This window comes from Oncorhynchus nerka, linkage group LG22 (genome assembly GCF_034236695.1).
Source record: "Oncorhynchus nerka isolate Pitt River linkage group LG22, Oner_Uvic_2.0, whole genome shotgun sequence".
Lineage (NCBI taxonomy): Eukaryota > Metazoa > Chordata > Actinopteri > Salmoniformes > Salmonidae > Oncorhynchus > Oncorhynchus nerka.
Window position 1 is genome coordinate 61,943,481 of NC_088417.1, and position 16,252 is coordinate 61,959,732.

At 42.1% G+C, this 16,252-nt stretch overlaps 1 protein-coding gene across 6 annotated transcripts in view; it reads left to right on the forward strand.

Annotated features, from left to right (window-relative positions):
- Window positions 1-16,028, forward strand: part of LOC115105430 (neural cell adhesion molecule 1-like) — a 299,957-nt gene extending 283,929 nt beyond the window's left edge. For 2 of the 6 annotated variants that reach the window (XM_029627481.2, XM_029627482.2), the window contains 4 exons: window positions 6,879-7,086; window positions 7,311-7,427; window positions 7,980-8,543; window positions 12,700-16,028. In XM_029627481.2, the coding sequence (XP_029483341.1) occupies window positions 6,879-7,086; window positions 7,311-7,427; window positions 7,980-8,543; window positions 12,700-12,829 (1,019 nt within the window). In that variant the 3' untranslated portion in view covers window positions 12,830-16,028. Of the gene's footprint in view, window positions 1-724; window positions 2,889-6,878; window positions 7,087-7,310; window positions 7,428-7,979; window positions 8,544-12,699 lie in introns of those variants that run through there. The other 4 variants (XM_065007293.1, XM_029627484.2, XM_065007294.1 and 1 more) reach the window with 3 other exon arrangements.
- The last annotated feature ends 224 nt before the right edge of the window (window positions 16,029-16,252 follow it).

A 16,252-nucleotide genomic window follows, 5' to 3' on the forward strand; every position in this document is an offset into this window, starting at 1 on the left:
CTGTGTGCAAGGACCACTGGAGTTCTAAATTGACCAATCCAAATCTCCCCAGCTAAGGTTGACATTGAGTAAAGCTATAAAAAGCAATTCACTTTTGCAGTTTTCGTAACATGAGATCACCCATTAATCCATTCCAACTGCCATCTGATATCGCCTTGACATTGCACCAGTTTTTGAATGTGTGTTTTGCTTGGGCAACTCTACCTGTCATGGAAAATTTGATTTGATCTCTCTTGGATGTGTGCTCACGTTCATGGGATAGCCCATCATTTAATTGATACAAACATATGTGTTTATGTATGCGTCTTTTTCAACATTTCCCATCACCCTGCACCTTTGAACTTTCTCTGACCTTTCACCTTTGCTTGCTGTGATAGACGTCATTTGCTGTGCTACTAACATACTTTTTTAGTATTACTTTGATCCTCTAACTTGCTTGGATTTGCTTTTTTATTCCTTTGTTTATTCTCAATGAATCTTTCAAACTTGCGTTTTTGTATTTATGACCTATTTTCTATCTCTTTTTTTCTCTCTCCCTTTCCCTTCTTCTCTCCCACCTCCCCTTCTGTCCTTGTCCTGTCTTCACGTGTAATGTTGGGCACTATGTGGACCATAACATTTGTCATACATACTATTTTGTTGTATTTTTTGGTGTAAAATTGTATTTTCCAATTTTTTGCTGTGAATATCTCTGTGAACAATCTTTGGTGTGTTTTGGCCTCAGCTACCCTTGGTTCCTCGTGTGTGACGTACACTCTGGCATCTCTCATGCTCTCCACGCTGACTGTGTTCTTGCTCTCATAAACTGTGTCTCGCTCAATGAGAGAGGATAGCTTGGCCTTTCAAATCTCGGCCAGACCCCTTTGTTTTCTATGCCTTTTGACCCTTGTGCAGACACACACACAAGATGAAGAATCAAGATATCAGTTTCATGTTAAATGGTTAAAATGGGGTGCTTGATACTTATATCATTCTGAATGTTAATTTTTTTATCATCAATGTTTATTTTGCATAATGAAAAAAATATGGATTTGAATAAGGCAGCATTGTTTGTGAAAAAGTTCTGTCATACCACAGAATGGAATTGAGTCCTATTGGGAAATTGTGAGAAAAAAACCGTGCCTACCTTATGTATATCTGGATACAAGCTTAAATTGTCATTGTTCCCATTGTACATAAAAGGGAAGGCACACGTTTCAGAGGAATTTTGTATTGGTTAAGATTGGTCATGAAGATTAAGACATCTCACGTTTTTTACGTCTTCTTTTCATAGTCACAAGGCTCCTTTTGAAAGGGATGGCTATATGAAGGACGAGCTACTGCCTTGTCTGTTTGACGCTCATTCAAAACATGTTTTGTGTACATAATCTTTTCAAAAGTTCAAAACTAAATACAGGCTGTTCTTTTGGTTGTTTCTTTTTGCTCTTCTTTTACCTGAAAACAGAACATGCTTAACATTTATGCTACAGCTGTTTAATACAAATCTGTCAGTCATTTTCAGTAATGTGAAATAATTATATTATATGACACATTTTTGTAAGTACATACCAGTGTGTTTCCATGCTGTAGTCATTGTAGGTTTTAAGAAGATATGATAAAATAGTGTTAACTTTTTTCGACATAATAACGGCTAGAGCTCTAGACTTACATTCTGAAATGCAAGTGTGTGACACAGTGCTGAATTCTGTTGACTGTTCATCCTCAGAAATGCCAAGGTTGTTTTATCCCATATCTTGTGCTTGTCTGAAGCTTTAACAAAGTGTCTTATATTGTGGAGGCCCATTCTAGGGTTGTAAACTAAGGTTAGGACTGTCCCTAAAGCTGCACTTAAAACACCCTGCCATGGGAAAGACTGATAGATGTCCTTTGTTCAAAACTCAGATTAGCATTTTGTGATGAGTCTTCTCCCAGTTTTGGTCTCCCCCACCATTTTTAAATGGACTCGGAAGGTAATAAAGTGATGCACCGGGAGTTTGGCTCCTGGATTCGCATGTGCCAATCACATTGTTTGGTTCTTCTTTCATACAAGCAAGTGCCACAACTCAGAAGCATCCGGCAAGTTTTCATAGGCGACTGCCGGTTGAGATCGAGTTTGATAGCTGTGGCTTTTATGATATCAAGTAGGAAGAGCTAACTGTCATGAGATAACAAGCACAATATGTGCGTAGTTTAGAACCTCTGTGGGTACCCATATGTTCACTTTTTTAATCCATGCAGTACCTTAAAAGCTTAACCATACTGTACCACTGTGCTTCATACAATCGGAGTCACACCCAGAGGGCAAAACTGGTTGCAATGATGTCAGGCCAACATCCTTGGTGACATACATGGTCAGGTTGCATACTGACTGTAAAGGGACCAGTGACCATATTACAACCAAAATATTTCGTCTTTTCCAGGCATTTTGATGCCATAAAAGATGTCTTAACTTTGCTCCAATTTGACCAGAAAACCAGTTTACAACCAGAAAACGACAACATTATGACATCCGATGCAAAATGTTGCACGCTGGGTAGGACACTGACGCTTCATACGGTAATGACTATTATCTCTTGGAGAATTTTTTCAATTGGCTTTATTGACTGTGTTTCTGTCCTACTTCCTGTATTCTGTTTGTTATCTGCAAGATATGAAAAAGGTGCGTCAAAAATATATTTTATGCTCCTTGTTGACACAGCATGGCTCTGTTTCTCCATTTCCGAGAAAGCTTTGTGAGGCGGCCCCTTCGGTGTTAAAATGTGTGATGTGATTTATCGCACTTCTTAAGATGCAGCGGGAAAACAAGAATTGTCACCCTGCCCTGCAGGTAGATGCTTATGCTCTCTCCCACTCTTAGCAACAGCAGTAAATAAAGAGCTGCCGGTCGGAGCTATTGCCGCCACAGAGGTTGACTCAACTTTATAGACTTTCAGAGAATATGACGAATCAATGTGAGAGGAAATAACAATTGGCCGCTCTGCTGTACTCTGCCTCTCTTTAGAGGTCTTATGCCTTACAGCTAATTGCTGCTCACTGTAGCTTGGAGCCAAGCCAGCGATTTGCCAGGACTTTGTTTAAGAGTTGTTCCCCAGCACTGCAGCAGTCACTGAAAAGTATTTTCCTATCAGCTCCCTGGTGCATGGTATTAATAATTCAGCTGCCCTCCAATGCATTAGCTTTACCCATATGAGGGGTATAATTAAGCAATAAGGCCCAAGGAGGTGTGGTATATGGCCAATATACCACAGCTAATGGCTGTTCTTAAGCACGATGCAACACGGAGTGCCTGTCCACAGCCCTTTGCCGTGGTATATTGGTCATATACCACAAACCCCAGAGGTGCCTTATTGCTATTATAAACTGGTTATCAACATAATTAGAGCAAGAGAAATACATGCTTTGTCATACCCATGGTATACGGTCTGATATGCCGCGGCTGTCAGCCAATCAGCATTCAGGGCTCGAAACACCCAGTTTATAATGAGGGTTATATCAACAACTGTAATTTAAGGCCGTTTCATCAGAGGCAGAAACACTTCGCACTAGATTTATAGGAATGTATACCACAGGTATCCATTTTGGCTCAAATCTGGTGACTCACTTAGATGATGACCTTTTTGACCATTTACTATCATTTCCCAGATTAGATTTTGATATGATTTGAAAGTTCCATTTGCAACGTACAGTATTAGTATATATTGCATGGTGCTAAATCTTTGTCAACTATTGCCAATTAATATTTTTTTTAACTTATTGTTATATCATCCCTCTCTATGCTTAATGTAGACTGGTGAAATTATAGAATAGCTTTCTATATTTGCCTACAACCAAACCGTATGCAGTCAACAACATTATTTCAAAGAAGTGACAGATATAATACACTCCGGTCTGACAAGACGATTACATTATACAAATACATCAATCAAGTGTGTGTGTGTGTGTGTGTGTGTGTGTGTGTGTGTGTGTGTGTGTGTGTGTGTGTGTGTGTGTGTGTGTGTGTGTGTGTGTGTGTTTCTGCCACACAAAGTATCCTCCCTCTCAAGGTACCAGTGTATATAGAGTGGATTTGCATACAGATGCACATCCTCTTTGTGCAGCCGAGTCTGTCTCCTTACACACATTTGTAAGCCAGCGATACTGGAGCCCAAACGTTGGCTACTGTTTGCCAAAATCACTGTGTGTGTTACAGTAAGATAAGACCCAGGCTTCCTGGTCGTTTGGAGGGAACGCTGGAATACGAGACGGAGCAAAAATCTCAACACATTTCAATGGGAATGAGCACTTTGCTGATTTTTTAAAATTTTTATTTTTTAAATGAAAGACTTCCTTCTTGTGCATTTCATTGAACTCAGAAAGGGAACAATGTCAATGAAATTACATGATGGTTCATATGACCCAAATAAATGCCTACCTTGAAGCCTACCCTGTTTGATAAGTGATGGTTTTCCAGTAAATCATAGAATTATTCAAGTACATTTTGTTGCATTGATTCTACTGTGAATACTGTGTGGTGTGTGAGTCTGACATTTGGACATCCTGATATTCTCAATATGACAAGAGCAAAGAGTAAGTCCAAATCGAGGATTGCCTGTGTGTTGCTTTAATTCAGAATATAAACTGTCTCATATTTGACACCTAACAGAGCTAACAAAAACTGGAATTGAATTTTGTTCTGTCATCATAATTCTATCTAACCTGTTTGCCATGTGTAGAGCATGATGTGTCAAATCAACCATACTCCAAATGCTCTTGTTTGATTTGAATTAAGTTTTAGATGATTCTGTTTGATCAAATCTCCGATCTCATTGTGTGTCTGTTTACTGAATGCAAATTAGCTGCAAATGATTTCCAAATTTGATTGTGTGAGATTGATTTGACACAAAGCATAGTAATATTTTTTTGTGAAACATTAATCTGTTTAACAGTTTTGCGGTTGGGTTACAAGGTCGTATTAATTCTGTTCATGATCATGTGTGGTGTGTGTGTGTCGAAGGCAGAGTATTAACAGTGTGGATACATGGTCATCCATTGTAGTGGAGAGATACATACAGTGCCTTCAGAAAGTATTTATGTCCCTTGACTTATTCCACATTTTGGTGTGTTACAGCCTGAATTCAAAATGGATTAAATGTATATTATTTCTCACTCATCTACACACAATATCCCATAATGACAAAGTGAAAATATGTTTTTTTTTCATGTTTGCAAATTTATTGAAAATGAAATACAGAAATATTTCATTTACATAAGTATTCACACCCCTGGGTCAATACTTTCTAGAAGCACCTTTGTCAGCAATTACAGCTGTGATTCTTTCTGGGTAGGTCTCTAAGAGCTTATTTTTTATTCTGTTCTTTTCAATCTGTCAATTAGGTTATTATTGTGGAGGAACTACAAAGTTGTTGATCAACCTTAGTTTTCTCCCATCACAGCCAATAAACTCTGTAACTGTTTTAAAGTCATCATTGGCCTCATGGTGAAATCCTTAAGCAGTTTCCTTCCTCTCCGGTAACTGAGTTAGGGCGGACGCCTGTGTCTTTGTAGTGACTGGGTGTATTGATACACCAGCCAAAGTGTAATTAATAACTTCACCATGCTCAAATGGATATTTGTTTGCTTTTTTATTTTTACCTTTCTAATTATTATTATTATTATGTGATTTGTAAGCACATTTTTACTCCTGAACTTAATTAGGCTTGCCATAACAAAGGAGTTGAATACTTATTGACTCTAGACATTTCAGCTTTTCCTTTTTTATTAAAAACATAATTCCACTTTGACAAAAAATCTCAATTTAATCCATTTTAAATTCAGGCTGTAACACAACAAAATGTGGAAAAAGTCAAGGGATGTGACTATTGTAAATTCTTATTAATATTGTAGTATTTTACATATTCCTGGATATTAATTTTCTGGTAAGTACTGTTGCTTCATGAAAACACAATCCATTGCCTTTGTTTTGTGCCCTTCTTATAGGCTTTATTTCCACATTGTTTATTTGTTTGTGTGCAGGATTCATCTATGTAAAAGAGATTTAAACATATTTGCATAATGTTTGATTGATTTTACAGTCTTTCCACTGCCTTTTGCTTTGTCTTACAACTGGCAACAATAATGAGAGTGGGTAAGCGACAGACCCATATGGGGTCATAAAGGCATATAGACCCGTATAGGAAGTGATGATAAAACAAGCATCTTTATTTAATGAACCAGGTGCTCCAATGGTTGACTGTTTTATGATTTTTGATTGATGCCCCATTAGACTTCCTTCATGTTCTGATGTTTAGATTTGATTAGTGTAGGATGTCGTGATGGGCATGTCTGGTGTGTGACCCTAATATGGGTAATATATTTATCTGCTCACCTCTTAATATAGTACCTTAGATGGCTGATACATGTCGTGTGTCTAACATTAACTTGGATAGTAACTGACCGTTGTTTATTGGTTGAATGCAACTAATGCAATGCGTTGTGATTTCTCTCGGCCCAAGTGTGTATTTTTTGATAATCTGATTATCAACCTATTTTTAGAGTCTGAACAGATCAAAATTAGTTTTTTTTTCTGTGTAGCATCACTCTGATGTATTTTTAGTAGAATATGTAATGATTTGGCCCAGAGCCTGTTCAAAGAACAACAACACACTTGACACCTGGAGAGAAGCAGTCTGACAGTATGAAGTTATGGATGAAAGGGTGGAGATTAATACTGAGCCTAATGCAACGTTTCTCTGTCTCTATCTCGTCCTCTCTCTCCAACGTTCTCTTTAACTCCCTCTCTCCCCGTTTCTCTTCCTCCCTCCAACTTTCTCTCCAACCCTCTCTAACTTGCTCTCCACGCTTTCGGTCTCTATTACTCTCTCTCTCTTCCTCCCTTCGTCCTTCCCTCTCCTTCCTTCCAGATACTATGCATAGCGGCTCAGGCCTAGGCACAGGGGCCATCGTGGGGATCCTCATTGTGGTCTTTGTGCTGCTGCTGGTGGGCGTCGACGTCACTTGCTACTTCCTCAACAAGTGCGGCCTCGTCATGTGCATTGCCGTCAACTTCTGCGGCAAGTCTGGACCCGGAGCCAAGAGCAAGGACCTCGAGGAGGGCAAGGCGGCATTCACGTGAGTCTCTCTTCTTATCTGCTCCCTGGATCCCTTGCTCTTCTCTCTGAAATGCTGTATGCAATTTGAGTGTCCTGTTCATCCAGCATCCCACAGTAGCTGCTCTCAGACAACGGACCACAGTTTGACAGGGCAGAAGTGCAGGATTTTTAAAACAAAAATGACTCACTACAATGTGCTTGCACTGCACCAGCATTTATTTCAAATACTTTTTCCCATTACAGGAAGGATGAGTCCAAGGGGCCCATTGTGGAGGTGAGGACGGAGGAGGAGCGCACTCCTAACCATGAAGGAGGGGGGCCTACAGAGCCTAACGAGACCACCCCTCTGACTGAGCCGGAGTGAGTACTCAGCACTGGCTGTGGGTAGACCCCCTGCTCTGGGGTTGCAATACACTGGCAAACCCATACTAATCCTGTAATAGGTCTATGCATAAAACATACTTCTTATTCCATAATGACAGCAGTTGAGTGTTTTGTTCATGTGTTTGCTGACATATTGGCTAAACTAATTGTTCAAATAATGGGAGAATGGAACATCAAAACCTGATACTGAAGATGTGCTCAGATGTTTGTTGTTTACACTGATGGTAGCAAAAATAGTTGTTGTACTAACAGCCTCGAACATTTAATAACTTGGACCCTAAACCCTTAAGCACCTGTTTTGATTTAATTTTCTTTAGTTTGCTTAAGATGGTGTCTATGTCAAAACCTCACTTCACTTTAACATTTTGAATCTCTAGTTCTTTGCTTTATCACTGCATGTAGCACTCACTCTGGATGGATGTCTGTCTGTGCCTTGGCCTCACCCCCCTACCCCTCCCTGCTCTCTTTTTCCTCTCACCTTCTTGCGGCTCGATGGCTCTTCTCTTTCCTGCTTTCCTCTCTTCACAGGCCCGCTGCTGACACTACCGCCACGGTGGTGGACTTGCTCCCTTCTGTTGCCACTAACTCTGAACCTGTCACTGAGAGCTTTAGCACAACCCAGAACAGCCCAGCTAGCGAGAGCACCACTCTCACTTCCAGCGCAGCTGGCCCAACCCCTGTCCCGGCTGAGTCCAAAACTGCCCCCAAAACCTCCCCTAAAAGCAAACCTGCCCCCGTCCCCCAGTCCAGCACGGCCAAACCTAGCACCCCCGCCTCCCAGCGTGCCACCCAATCCGACGTAGCTCCCCTCGTTGACCTAAGCGAGGCTCCTAAAGCCACACCCTCGTCTGACCCCAAGCCCCCGACCCCCACAGCCCCATCCTCGAAGCCAGTCAAGGTCCCCTCCAACCCCTCCTCTGCCACAGCCGATGCCGCACCACAGAGCCAGCCCGAGTCTATCCAAAGCCCCTCCGCCACCAGCAGTCAGAATAAGGACTTACAGATAGACGGCCTGGCCAAGGATGTGTTTGATGCCCCAGGCAAAGGCTCCAAGGCCCCGGCAGACTCCACTGCTGCACCCGCCCAGGACGAGTATGACCCCCCCCTCCTCCTCCTCCTAGTCTGTTTTACTGTGTCTGTCCTCCCTCACCCTCTATCACCACCTCCTACTGTGTCCTGTTCTCATAGTGATGGTCTCTCTCTCTCTCTCTCTCTCTCTCTCTCTCTCTCTCTCTCTCACACATCAGAAGTTTTACCAAATCTGATAGATACGACGGAATTATGGTCCTGATATTACTGCCACAATCATTTCTGCGGTTGTTATCTCCTGAAAACAATCTTTCTTCGCAACAATGCAAAGCCATTTCGATCAGCGCCGTATGAAAGGGCTTTGTTCTCGGCGGAAGCTCGTACATTTCAGTCTTATCTCAGGCAAACCCTAAGGATGATCAGGCGAGCTCTGTAGAGCGGTATTCCAGGAGCTTGCTCCGATTGCACCCTCTCTCTTGTCCCATGCTTTTCACCCATAACACCCCAAACATAAAACAGAGATCAGTGATGAATGTCAGGACTTAATGTATCCGTTCGTGGCAACGGGGCTCTCGTCATCGGCATGATGAAACATGACTCTTGAACGGGCAGATATATCTTCATAAGTCTAGCGGGTCTGACGCATCTCCTCCTCCCCGGGCTCCACAGTGATTTGTCTGCCACACGACAACCAACCAGTCTTGCCAGGCATCTTACAGGCTTACTAGATTCCTGAGCTTGTCCACTGAGGACACCTTCTTCCTCTCCTGCGGAGGTAGAATATTCTCCTCCGCAGGCTGTGCTACAGAATACTGATCCCTCTGTACATTCAAAGGACTAGTGTTAGACTATGCCAGCCTTGTTATGTGGACAGTCCTTAGATGGTACTTTTATTTGACTTAGCTGTCCGACTTGTTTGACAGACAGCCCTGAAGGCTGTTTTCGAAGGCCACCCCTAAGAGGTTGACCTTGGACACCCTCGGATCATCAATGTTTGAAAGCCCATTGGGCTCTTGCTTTCCCCATTTCCCATGCTTTTCCCATGGTTCCCCTCAGCCAAAACATAGGCACTTAGTTTATCTGCATTCTGGCTGTGGCGGGCATGCATAAACACCAGCCTCTTTAGTACCTGGGACCTGCCGAACTTGGCTGCAAACATAGATGTCCACAGGGCATGAACAGGAATGGGGACTATTCAAATATTTACAAGACACTTTTGTTTCTTCCTCCCCCTTCTCTTTTCGTTGCTCAACGGTTTGTTCGCCCACCCCCCTTCCTTCCTCACCTCCCTTTGCTGCCTTTGAGTATTGGGCTCACGCTTCTATGTCTGCCGCTGTCAGCTCTGAGCCCAGGGCCCCATGTGCGAATTGCTTTAATCAGTGCAGAAAGCAAACAGAGCCGCTACACTCTCCCATCTCAGAATGGAGGACTGTTTATATATTAAGGCAGAATGAAACTGCGGGACTGCAGGATGATTTGGCCCCCCACAGCATTGTACACATACACAGACACACAGCTCTCCCCTCCAGCTGACATACACACAGACACACAGCTCTCCCCTCCAGCTGACATGTGCGCACACACACACACACACACAGCTCTCCCCTCAAGCTGACATGTAGCTACAGTAAAGTGCAGCTGGCAGATGTAACTGCTCCTCCACATCTGGGTGCTAACAAACAGACAACTACTCGGTTCCTCTGTTTTCATCCATTATATCGTTATATTGGACAGATATCGAGTTCCACTGAGATTTATCTTCCTTGCCTCCCAATATTATCCACACCAAGGTTCCCATAGCAACAGGGGCAGAGTTCACCCTCCAGCCAGTCCAGACCAGGTTAGCCTAGTTTCCCTGCCCTGGCTAAGGCCAGGCTGCTTAACAGACCCTGTCATCAATGATCATGGTTGTCAATGGCAGTTTGTCCTCCAGGCGATAACAACACTACACTTGTATAGCTATGCAAGGCCGTTACCCTAATTAGCTATGTTTATGTCACCTTAGCAGGATTCGTGGAGAAAAGCCTTTCAGGCTCCCAGTTTATCTTCATTGTCTAGCACAGGGATGGGCAACTCCAGTCCACAGGGACCTGATTGGTGTGACACTTTTTCTCCATCCCTAGAAAACACAGCTGATTAATCAAATTGCATTCTAAACTGAAAGTCATGATTAGGTGATTATTGGAGTCAGGTGTGTTAGCTGTGGTTCAGGCCCTCGAGAACTGGAATTGCCCACCCCTGGTCTAACAGCTAATTTGCCTGACTTGCTATTTGTTTTGGTGGTTGTTTTTCTACACAAACTTTATTTGTCCCCGTTGATACCATTCCTGTGCTACTCTCTACTGCCAAGGTCAGTCAGTGCTGAGATCAATGACCCTATAATTTCCTCCGGCAGCCAACCTGGCCATTTCATGAGGATGCTACTCTGACACGTTCAACCGCAGGGCGATACAGCACCAGACGTCTGACAGGGAACGCTACCCCTGAGGTGACAAAATATCCACTGTAATAGTCCTTTCCTTGCCAGGTTGAAGGTGGCCTGAGGTTTCCCACTCTTTCACAGTGGCCGGCAGAGTGCTTTGGCCCTGACCCTGCCAAAGAGGAAAGCACATTTTCACTGATGCTACTAATCCCCGCTGAGCCGCAAGGCGGTGGGTGGTGGTCTTGAAATACGCATAGCCAGCCGGGCGGTCACCCACTGTGGCCAGCAGCAGCAGTCCTCCCAGAGAGGTTTATTATGGACAAGGTAATGGAAGTCCTGCTGCTGTAGTGATCAAGCCCAAATCTCTGGGATCAGTTACCTTTTGTGGAGTCTGGCTGACAGTAGGAGCCAGATCCCGGTGGACTCCAACAAAGCCCAGTCCACCGGTGGATGGTGTAGATAGTAACCTAAGACCCTTTTCGCTTTGAGGCCGCCATAATGACCCACAATGCATCTGTCACTAATGGAGACTCACGTCTTTATCAGCAATCATCAGTTACCCCAGTTCCTTGTTGACTCTGTCACTGCCCTTTTATACAGGGGCTGTTCACCAATGAGTCACCCTGGTTGTAGAATAGATGGTTTTCCCAGGTACGATACGATGCCATGGTAGGTGAAATTCTCCAACATGGTTCTTTGCCGTACAGAGTACCGTACTACTCAGTTAGCCTGGGAGTCCTCGGGCTTAGTTCTTACCAGAGAGAGGCCAAGTCCATCCTCATTATCTAGCCCATAGTCATTATTCATCACCTGAAGTGTTTATTTGAAGAATATAATTTGAACAGGAAGGCACGGTACCAGAGGTTGATGAAAAGCATAGGTCAACTGAGGCACAACGTGCCAATGAAGACTTATGCCAATTCACTCCAGAATTCTCAGCTCTACAGCTTGATCCGTTTTGATAATTCATTAGCATTTATGATTAGGCCGACAGATACAGGCCCAAAAGTTAGTTTTTTTCCCTTGACAGTCAATCAATACAAACTAACCCCAGACTAATCATAGAGGGAAAAGCAATTTGCTGTGAAGTGGACTAGACTGCTCTGTCACATCTGATGAGCTACAAGTTAGGCTTCATTTCATTTAATTATCAAAGTGCGATTTGCATGACTTGTGAAACTGCACGACTAGGAGAAAATGTCTGGCCTAGTCACAAAGCTTATGTACTTTACTGCACTTTTGGATAGAATGAAAGATAGTAATCAGTGACACATTTAGTGACCACCAGACCAAAGGGATAAACGACAATGAGGTGTCATTTTGTTGCAGTCTTGAAGTGGATGTTATGTAGAACAGTCATTGACTTAATGTTGGATGTTTTTTCTCCATTCTCCGTTTCTCCCCATTCATCATTCGCTCCTCCTTCGAGTCAGACCATCTGTACCGCCTCCCAGTGTTGCTTCGTATTGATGTTCTGTTCCAGTGTGCCGTTCCCTCATGTTCTGTATCTCTGCTCTCTCAATATAATATAACCATGCATTCTCCCATGAAACGGCTGTGACATCTGCGTGACCGTCTTTGATGTCGGGATAGGATAGCAGAGCAGATCCTGTTATGTGTGAAATGCATTTGGTTCCAGGGGCTACACGTTGCCTCAAAAACCTGAAGCAACTGTTTTTTTTCCTTATTTTTTTTAAGACGAAATGCCGCTTAGAACAGACAGTTGTGTGCTGCAAGAGATTGGTATTCATCACTTAATGAATCTCTCTTTTTGTGTGGTTCTCTCCTTCCCTTCAGCGGTAAAATCATGACAGGCGATAAAAGTAAAGCCCCGGAGACAGCGACAGAGGTGAAGAAAGCCCTGTCTGAGGTTAAGACAGTCCCCAACGAAGCTGCAAAGACAAATGGCAACGAGAGCAAAGCATGATCCTGACAGCGAGAAGGGAGGGGGTCGGGTGCACCACGGTCACAGACCTCCAGAGGGAAAGAAAATGTCACACACCACTCCGTCAAACAACAAAAAGCTCAATAAAAGGGTGTTTTTCTTCAGTGTCTTCTATGAGTTCTCCGAGCAAAAGATGAGTTTGTTAGACATGTAGAGCGGGAATAAGACCTAATGCACCCGCTTTAGTGTTTCTTTATCTGTTATTCCTTTTGTCATTTTCTCTGTGTTCACGTGAAGGAAAATCCTTACCTCTAGTTCACTCTCCTTGACCTCCTTTTATATGTAACATCAACGTCACCAGTCTTTTAAATGGGACAGAAGCTAAGTATCATTGGCACAGATAACCATGGGAGTTGTAGCTTTACTTCAGAACAATGCCTTTACGATGTGCACACACCTGACCCACACACTATTTCCAGTTATGTTCTCTTTTGTTATGCAGTAATGCCATCGTTATTTCCACTGCTAATGGATTTTTGGGTACTTTTTCCATGTTTTGTTGTGTGTTTAAATAATGTGCAGAAGTAACTGCATGTTATTGTATCTTTATTTTTCATGTATAATTTGAGAACTAGAGAGAGCATATTTTTTCATATGTGGTTGTCGTTGGTTTTATTTTTGTTCTTGAATGTTTACATTGTGTTAACTCTGTCCCAAGATTGTGTAGACACAACAAAAACAAAAGAAGACACAGCAGAAAGACAATGTTTATTCCACAGTTATAGAGGTCGGAGTTGGCGGTTAGCGTTACGCAATTTATCGTCTCTAAGATTAAATGTTTTGATTAATTTGTTTTGGCAAATATATGAACACACTTTCTCTAACACACAAATACACACACCTCTATATCTTCTTAATGAATGATCCTATTAGATGAGCTGTGGACCTGTTCCACTCCAGGGGTTTCAGAGCTCAGCTTTAACCCCGGAAATGTTGCAGGTCCCAAGGGGTCACAGGAAGAGACGGGCATACAGAGTAGCATGGCTTATGGGAGAATGATGTAATCAAAGGCCGGATATGAGTGGTAGCAGCTGAATGTATGAACAGAAGTCCTTAAAATAGCCTAGAAACAGTCTTATTTATTCCCCCATTTGATGGCTTTGTACCATAACTTCAGAATACTGTGCCTGTTGCGAACAGCACTTCCAATTTAGTGATTGATTGGGCTTCATCTCAAAATGCAAGGGAATAAAAATGTATGTTTTGTGTTTTTCAGCATATTTTATGCATATAAACAAATGTAATGGCCGGATTTATACATTTCTTATTTAAGCCATAGTACTCCGGTGTGGATTTGGTCAAATCAAAAAAAATATTGAATCTGACCTTTTTGTACAGCGTTTCTCATACTTTAGACTGCAAGCTTGTGCACTGTGAATGCGTGAATATCCTAGTGTGAATACGTGTTCTTTGTCATAGAATTAAAATATGCATAGTTTGGTTGTGAAAGGTATAGCTAATAGTACAGACAACAAAAAAGTTCCATGAAAAACCATGAAAGCAAATGAGCAGACGAAAACAAGAAAACAAAATAAGAAGACGGTGCCTTCTGAAACGTCAAAATGGCAGCACGCGTTCCATCCTGCTCAGTGTCTGCCTGTTCTAGGAGGTGACAGCATAAGGTTTCGTGTCCTAGTTCTGTCCATTGCCATTCCTTCACTACACAGTCCAAGGAAAACACACAGGAAGAGTACTGACAATGTAACTGGTTTGTAAACTGTGAAATGACTAAACCGCTGCGTCATTGTGTTAGTCCGTAAGCTCGGGGGGGTGAAAATGGAGGTGGTCAGTTGTGTCCACATCGTTTTCACAAGGCTCCTCATTCACTGGTTCTCCATGTGACTAATGCAAAATAAAATGTTATCCCCAAACAAACAAGGAAAAACAAGATCCATTCCAATGATTAACTCATGATCACTACACCAAAAGTTGTTTCACACAAACACAACTTTGGACATGATCAAATATTTCCAATCCCAATTGGCTCAAATGACTTGCAGTCACGGTTGGTCTTCAAAACCGAACATCATTAATGAAGGAAAAATTATTTTTTTCTTGACCTGAAACAAGCATGCAATGTACTCTTATCTTGGATTTCATTGGTGTGGCAGCACTGAAAGGTTCCTGAAAAAGGAATTGACCAAGGCTTTATCTGTTGTACATTGATCTTTTGAAGTGTTCTGTAAACTGTCTGTTCCGAACTTTTTGTTTTCTTCAAAATAGACATCAAGTGCTTTTACTCCACAAGGCTCTGTAATGTAAAGAGGTGTGTTCAAATGACACAGTTTCTGATTAAATGTGTATAAACCATTCCTAACCATGTAATAAAAAAAAGATATGGGTTTCTCTTGACCCCAAAAAAGCTGGACTGCTGTGGCTTTTGACCTGTATGTTCAAATGCTATGATAATGTGGGACCAATTCCTATGTAGGTTTACATTGACATTGTCAATAGTGTACTGTGCCATGAAACTTATTTCAGGAAAGAAGTCGGGGGAACAAAAAAAAATGATTTTCAAAAACTTTAGAAATGCCATGAGAAAGGGAAAAACGTTCTTTCTCTCTGACTTCCTGAAAGTAACCACTCACCTGACACCGTTGGCTTGGTGAAAGTGACACCGTATTGCTTCCACCTCACCAAGCATGCCAGTTTATTTCAAGGAATACAGGAAGTACGGAAGCGTTTTTTCAAGTATTTGAATGGAGTCTAGGGCCATGTTCAGTACGAAAACATTGTGGAATGTTGCAGATAGAATTGCCATGATTAGAGATTACGTGATTGCTTAGTCTATATAAAGATAGGTATTTTTGTTCTACATCATACATTTCTATCTGAACGTTGGCCAATGTTGTGACCTGCTGAACATTGCCCAGGCAATCCAACGAGGTTTGGAGTCTCTTACTCCGATAGCCAAACAAAATTTGGTAATGTGACATTTTGAGTCAGATAAGGGCGTTTTCCCCACCAAGATGTTTCCTAGAGACCTCCATTCTCATTCTTACCCACCATTCCCTGCTTTTGGGGCCTTCTCTCTTGTATACAGATTTTTACTAAGTGAAACATTGGTACCACCTCTCTTTCCACTGTCACTGGTGTAAATACTGAGTACTAACCGACAAAAAAAACAGTTTGACTTTGCATTCTGTCAGAAATTGTGTTCAATAAAGTTAAAGGAAAAATATCATTGCGTAATTGACTTTTACTTAGCCACAACAATGACAAGAAGTCCATCAAAGAAAGTATTCTGACAATTTTTTGTTGGAGTTTTTGTTAGTCGTGACTTTCAGTAATAGTGTCAATAAAAAAAATGTATTTTATGGTAGTTTGTAGTGTACCGCTTGTTTGAAATGTGGAAATGATGAAGGATGCACTTTGTTAACCAAAAAAATGCAATGACAATTTGAG